At 40.5% G+C, this 7205-nt stretch overlaps 1 protein-coding gene across 1 annotated transcript in view; it reads right to left on the bottom strand.

Moving 5' to 3' along the window:
- Positions 1-5463, bottom strand: part of LOC128884844 (bone morphogenetic protein 1) — a 79578-nt gene extending 74115 nt beyond the window's left edge. The window contains exon 1 of the mRNA XM_054138499.1: positions 4536-5463. Coding sequence (XP_053994474.1) covers positions 4536-4725 — 190 coding nt within the window. The 5' untranslated portion in view covers positions 4726-5463. The remainder of the gene's footprint in view (positions 1-4535) is intronic.
- Between the last annotated feature and the right edge of the window lie 1742 nt (positions 5464-7205).

Below are 7205 nucleotides of genomic sequence, written 5' to 3'. Positions count from 1 at the left end.
TCGATGTTCGTTTCTTAAAGGTTGCGTCTATGCGAGTTGGATTTTTAACGTTTAAAATTGTAACGTGTTTGATTAGAAATGTTTTTTAAAAAGCCTTCACAATACCTTCCGCTAAAAACGTCCATAGTTAAAATGGACGTCGGAAGATAACGTTAAATAAAGGCTTCGTAATTTGGAATCTAAAAGTTCCGTGGATTTGCGAAATAAGAAGCCAACCAATCATCTTGAAGAACAGTTTGAACGACGAGAAATGCATACTAAGGATCGTATCATAGGACACTGCAATTAAAGTATTAATTTTTGTTATTAAATGTAAGGAATTTTGTTACCTGATCATAAGTAATTATTTGTGTAAATTATATATGACTCGCATATGTGATTTATAGAGGTGGAAAAAATGTAATTCACAGTAGTTGTTCACAGTAACTAATGGCATGGATGCTGATGTAACGATAAATAAATAAATAATAATAATAAGTTGGATGTAACTAGACATCAACTGACATTCTATGTCGTGCATGATGCATCAATTTCAACCATTTTATATTTTATCGACCACTTATTTTTTATCTGGAAGTAAATTACAATCCTTGATATATGCATTTTATACAGTTCAAATAGTCCTTTCTACAAATCTAAATTCTTCTTATTCTTTCGAAAGAATAATTAAGATTTGCTCCATTTTGAACAGTTTATACTCGGAATACATTTTCTTTGTTTTTATTCTTAGTTCGAATTTACAAAATATTTTCGTGCTCGGTACGTCTGTGTTTCACCCTTTGAAACTTCGATAATATTGAAATCTGCATTTGTTGGTCCTTCGCTCTCTACAAATGTTGGATATTCCTTAACGTTCGATCGTACATCCTCCTTTTCAAGTTCGCGTTCTATACAAATTACAAATTTACGAATTCCTACTGCGGAGGCTCGTTAAAAATCGCTCGGATTCGTACGAAATTATATCTCGCGTTAAATAACAGTGTAAACAATGGGAAGAAATCGTTAAACGGACTTTCTACTAGTGATCTATTATTCGAATAAAATTCCCCGGGATGGTCGCGTCGTTTTTCATTCCGTTCTCATCGTCAGTCGGTCTAGTCTCGGCGCTTCTACGGTTCTCTCGAGGCACGCCCAAGATAATCACTCCAGGAGGATAAAAGGATCTCTCTGCCCTTCCCTCTGGCAATGCCGGACCCTTACAAGGAGGCCACACGACGTGTTACGCACCGATTTTATCGAGGACTCGTAGCTAAATAGAGAACCGACAAAATACTTAACCACCCCTCGGCCGTTTGCTCGGATACTCGACAGTTTTCAACATATTAAGCAGGAGAAATCATAACTCGCAGCTGCTACATCGAATATTTACGATATTACTACTCTCTAGAGCGAAACGGCTGGCCCGGATACATTTCTACGCCAGCGAAATAGAATCGTCTCGTCTGTACGGTTAATATAGTTATTGTTTAAACGTGCATACATATTGCAACTATTGTTTAACTCGAACGAAAATCAAGTTAACCGACATGACGTTATAGTACGATTCGTAGTAACCACGAGTCTAACTATCAGAAAGTTCGGTTTAATCCCGTCAAAGTGAGACGGTATTTAGATAATGTCGATACAAATAAATAATAAAAGGATTGCGATAAAGAGTGTAAAATATACAGAAATTATGGAACGTGTATATTAAAATAAAATACCGAACAACGAATATACTCGTACTATTCTATTATTTACAGTCAAAGAATCGTATTCAAGAGACTAACGTTACTGTTTCGAACGATTAACTCTCCTGAATGTATCGATATTATATTAATAATTGCTTTATAGATCTGCGTTTAAGGCGAGTGTTGCAATTGCATGTATTTACCCATAAACGAAGATCACGTTTGAACTTAAAACCTCGGACGTTGACAATGTAATACCGAAGAATGTTTTTGTACCAACTTTCAAAAGATACCGAAAAATGTAAAACGAATGATTGCTTTTGTTTAAACGACGATCGAACTTCGTCGAAATTATTATTGGTATCTTGCATCGGCATGCAAGTTTTGTATCAACCGCGACGATTATACTGTGTAATTAATCGCTTCTCGGTAATTCTTTCGCAACACGCGTTGCGAAACTAACGGAAAATAAGGAAAATTTCTTTACATTATTTTAACGATAACGTACACACATTTATCGTTTCGTACGCGCATACTCGCGACAAATTTTCAAACTTTTTCTTTTTTAAATAAAGCGTCGTACGAAACAACTTTATTCTACATTTTCGATTCAATTTTTCCACGTAGAATCATCCCCCTCGTTCGCTTAGAAAACCAGTTACGGGACACCCTGTATATTCGGAATAACGACGAAACTAAAATATTCCGTATTTCCAAGAAAAAGATAAATTTGTAAACATTTTATATTTATCTAGAGAGCGCATGTGCGATACGCATTGTTTATTCTACGATATAACTATGTTATATCTTCTTTCTGCGAAACGGTACAACTGTCGACGAAACAAGTACGTTACGCATAAATATATGCATGAAGAAAGCTCTATTTTTGTAAACAACACAATTATTTGAAAGTGACGTTTCTATTCTATTTTATTCATTCAAATTTTCCTCCGGAAGATGATTGACGTATGAAAAGGATCGTTCGAAGGAAATCGATCGCAAAAAAGGAAAGAAAATACACCCATCCTATCGCGAACATGCGAAATACGAGTGATGATTGTACTCGAGAATTCGTGACCGATGAGTGAGAAAACTGATCGAAGTCGTTGACATTGTCTCGCTTTTAATTTGTTCGAAAAGCGTACAAAGACCTACAAAATTTACGCATACGCATCACATATGAGACGTTCATTGCACAAATCGGTTAACTCCGTAAGACAAAAAGTTAAAAGATGCGATGAAATAATATACATTGTTTTTTAACATTCCCTTTATAATATACTTTATGACATAAATTCAAAATAAATATCGAAAAAAAGTTCTCTCCTTTTCGGGAAAGTTATTATAAATATAAAAACTTATGACTATGTACCAAGTGCTTTGACACTTTCAAAAAATGGAGTTGATCGATTTGTCCGGTGAACGGTTCGTATTATGCAATCTAATACCTACAACTCTACTTATTCTTGCGACTCCAAAATTCATGAGTTCATTCCGTTTGTAGCGATTTCCACAAATGATTTACAAACCGTCCGTCAGTCCGTAAGAGAGTATAATGCAGCGTAAATACATCGCGTACATTTTTCGTTATTTAACGAATTTGAATAAATACATTATTCAATGAAATACTGTCGCTGTATATTAACTGTGTTCTTGTTTATTACTGAACAATGCCGAAAGCTGCATAACGATAGGAACTTACATCGTGTACCACGAAAATGCCAAGTATCCATATTTTTTTTTTAGCGTCAGTGCAGGCAACAATCTTACATTGGCAAAAGCAACCGTTTCTTTTGTTTAAGCCTCTTTCTTTCATTACACCCCATTGGCTGTCTGGAAGACGGGTCTATGTTACAGATTTTTAATTTTGCGGAAATGAGGAAAAACTACTAATGTCATTTTTGTAAACAACACAATTATTTGAAAGTGACGTTTTTATTCTATTTTATTAATTCAAATTTTCATCGATTGTCAATGTCCTAAGCGTCTAATGCAGCATGCAGTCAGCGTAAAAAGTATTCGTACAGCAACTAATTTAAAATGAAATTACTAAGAAAGGAAATAAGAGGTTAACATTAAATAAACTTTCATTCACGCAAATTGTACTGTAAAAATATGTAAGAACGTTGGTCAATTATTTCTTCCCCTAAAATTTATGTCCAGGCTAAACCCTTGAACCTAGAAAGCTGAAATTTTGCACAGAAGTTTCCTTTATGATACGTACAAGGAATAAGAATAAAAAGGATATTTTAAAATTCAACCCCTAAGGAGGTAAAAGGGGGTTGCAACGTTTGTACGAGGAATATTTTACTCGCGGTCGGATTTGCTTGAAACTTGGGTTTAATGCTCTTTGATACAATTAATCGAACACATATTTCGGCAATTTAAAAAATTCAACCCTCAATGGGGTGAAAAAGGCCTGGAAAGTTTGTATCAACGCCACAGCCAAACCCTTGAACCTTGAAAGCTGAAATTTTGCACAGAAGTTTCTTTTATGATACATACAAGGAATAAGAATAAAAAGGATATTTTAAAATTCAACCCCTAAGGGGTTAAAAAGGGGTTGCAAAGTTCGTATGTACGAAATACACTAATATCAGTAGTTATATCATTTCAAGGCTTGTTCGAATTGTACTGGTATAATTTATTAACTATTATACTAACATAGTACGCTACTACCGTATATAACATTGTTAATATCTTGTGTTTCCACCCTTTGCTTTAATCACAGCTTATATCCTTGCGTTTGTCACGCATGATACGAATAGAATAACATAGACCCTTTTTCCAGACGCCAATTTTGTTATCGTTTTCCGCGTACGTCTACTTTCGCGCGTAGTTAAAAGTGAGCAAGTCTCAGCTTACCCGCCTTGCAGACGTCCAGGTCTAGATCACCGGTGATCCCGTGCGGGAACTTGTTACTCAGAAGCTCCTCCGCGGTGAACCTGCGTCTATGCCTTTCGAAGTCTCTGTCCCTGGAATCGCCGTCAACCGCCCTGCAATCGGCGCACCTTGTCGCCAAGCAGAGAATCGAAATCACCTCCAGCAGTCTCATCTCGAATAGGTCGATCGAAACCAACAGACAGCCGATGATCGCCTCCCGTATCGGCTAGGCCATAAGAGACCCGATCGTACTACCGTCGACACCGATGCATTTGCCACTGATTTCTCTTTCACCCTCTTCGTTCACCTACCACGAGCCCGGTCCTCCACCGAAACTCGAAACCACCACACGTGAACGCGGGAAAAACTGATCTCGACGCGGGGAGAACCACCGATATCACATCGTCCGCGTCTAGGAGATATATCCTTCGTCTCGAGACCCACGGAAACCCTCGCCAGACCGAGAGGACGGTGTCCTTGGCAGAAAAATTGATCGGAAACGTCGCGAACAGGACGTTGAAAGAGCGATTCTGCAATTCCAACCCCTTGCACAACCAGCGACCTACCGCGACGACGACAACGACCGTATAACAAAGAACGTGTATCGCGAGATTGGTCCCGGAGTATCGCGGAAACGATCTACGGGATCAACGGCGTACCGCGAACGACCGAGTCGGACGCGTAATCGTGACTAAAGAGGTTCGGGCCGCGCGGTCCGATCGGGCAGCTTCAGCAGCGTTCGTCATCGGCGGCGATAAGGAGCGATCTCGCGAGAAGAAGGCAGTCGGGAGCCGCGGTCAAAGTTCGCGTCACAGATTAGAGGACGGATTGCTGGTCGACGATCGTCCTTGCGTGGAGAACGTGGAGAACAGACTGATCGTCCCTCGCGGCCGACACGACGCGTCGTTCGAAAGCGCGCGCTCGTACTGGCATTAAGTCGAGAGAGGGACAGAGGAGGAGGAGGGATATGTATGTATATCTCTAGAGGGGATGCCGGGAACAACCAGTCTCCTCCCTCGCAAACCTGCACGGCACGAGGGTGGCCGAGACACTGACCGAGCTTCCGCGGCTCGGGCACGACCGAACCCTAAAGAATCCTCTCGCCTACCCGAATAACGCTCACCGCCCTCTCCTCGCTCTTCCGCACAGTGCTCGAAAACAGCGACGGGCAAAACCCTAGGTTTCTTATAAATCCGAAATTTGCCGATGTGCTTGTCTCGTTTCCTCTCTCGAACATTTCCCAGAGAAAGAAACGAGACAAACGCATCGGCGAACTTCACATTTATTCGAAGCCTATCTTACCTGGAATAAGAATAAAAAGGATATTTTAAAATTCACCTAATTACCTAATCACCTAATTACCTAAGGAGGTAAACGGGGGTTGCAACGTTTGCACGAGGAATATTTTACTCGCGGTCGGATTTGCTTGAAACTTGGGTTTAATGCTCTTTGATACAATTAATCGAACACATATTTCGGCAATTTAAAAAATTCAACCCTTAATGGGGTGAAAAAGGCCTGGTTGTACAGCCTGGTTTTGCCCATCTCTGCTTCAAACCCGGAAAATACCTTGAATTATAAGTGAAAGTTTCGTGAATCCGTTATTATCAGACTGCGGATCTCGATGCATTTATAGGAAATTCGAATGTCTAGGAAACTACGAGATGCAGGCGATATGCGAGAATATAAAAAATATTGAAAGTAAAGTTCGTGTTATGATATTTGCGGAATAAAATTAATTTCTATTTAAGATTTTATTTCGCACAAAGATCCGCAGTTGTAGTTATTATATTCTCCTAGCCAATTAACTGTATTCACCTCTACGAATGGTTCTTTTCATCATTTCATATAACACAGTCCCTAACCACCGAATTAGAACCATTTCTCGCGTTTTCGTAATCTGTTTATAAGGAATTCATCATGAATTGAAGCGGCGCGAATTCGCGTCAGCGATCGCGAATGTGTCGATAATCAAGTTCCCGGCGTGAAAAGTAATACCGAATAGGTAACACGAGAGAAAATATCGTAAACGTTACGATTTCGCCAACTCGAGCCTATTTCTGTCGTGCTACGAGCGAATCCTGTCGTGCGTGGGCAGAGCAAGTTAAAGTCTTCCGAGGGACAATGGCGCATCAGCGTCGCTTTCGGCTATATATTGATAAATATTCCAAAAGTGGCGGGGTCCGTCGCCCACGGAAACACGTGTTTCATATCCCACGCAGCGACCTGTATCGGTCAAGTATCGGATTACTGTCATGGGATCACCCTTTAGGAACCCTGCCTGTCTATCCGAGGGTAAGTGCATGTCGACGCTGCACAGAAACCCTCCACGAGAATAATCTCTGAAGGCACGGGGGGGAAATACCGAATTCTCTGTTAACATCACGCACGAACGAACAGTCCCCGTTACACGACAGACCGATGGAAAACAAATGAACGGTGGCGCCGAAACGAGTCATGCCCATTTGAATTTCAACCCCGGCGGCTCTGACTAACGCGGGGTGCATCCGTGCTCGGTCGTGCCAGCGCATTTTGCTAATCGTATCGACGAAAAAGTGCCAAACGAATGTAGTATCGTCCGCGCCTCCCGTACCCCCAACAGTATGGAGTCAAATAAGAACACGAAACGTAGGCTACGGGATTGGTCGCGTA

This window comes from Hylaeus volcanicus, chromosome 2 (genome assembly GCF_026283585.1).
Source record: "Hylaeus volcanicus isolate JK05 chromosome 2, UHH_iyHylVolc1.0_haploid, whole genome shotgun sequence".
Lineage (NCBI taxonomy): Eukaryota > Metazoa > Arthropoda > Insecta > Hymenoptera > Colletidae > Hylaeus > Hylaeus volcanicus.
The sequence above is the reverse complement of the archived record's forward strand: the minus strand, read 5'-3'. Positions and strand labels throughout refer to the sequence as shown.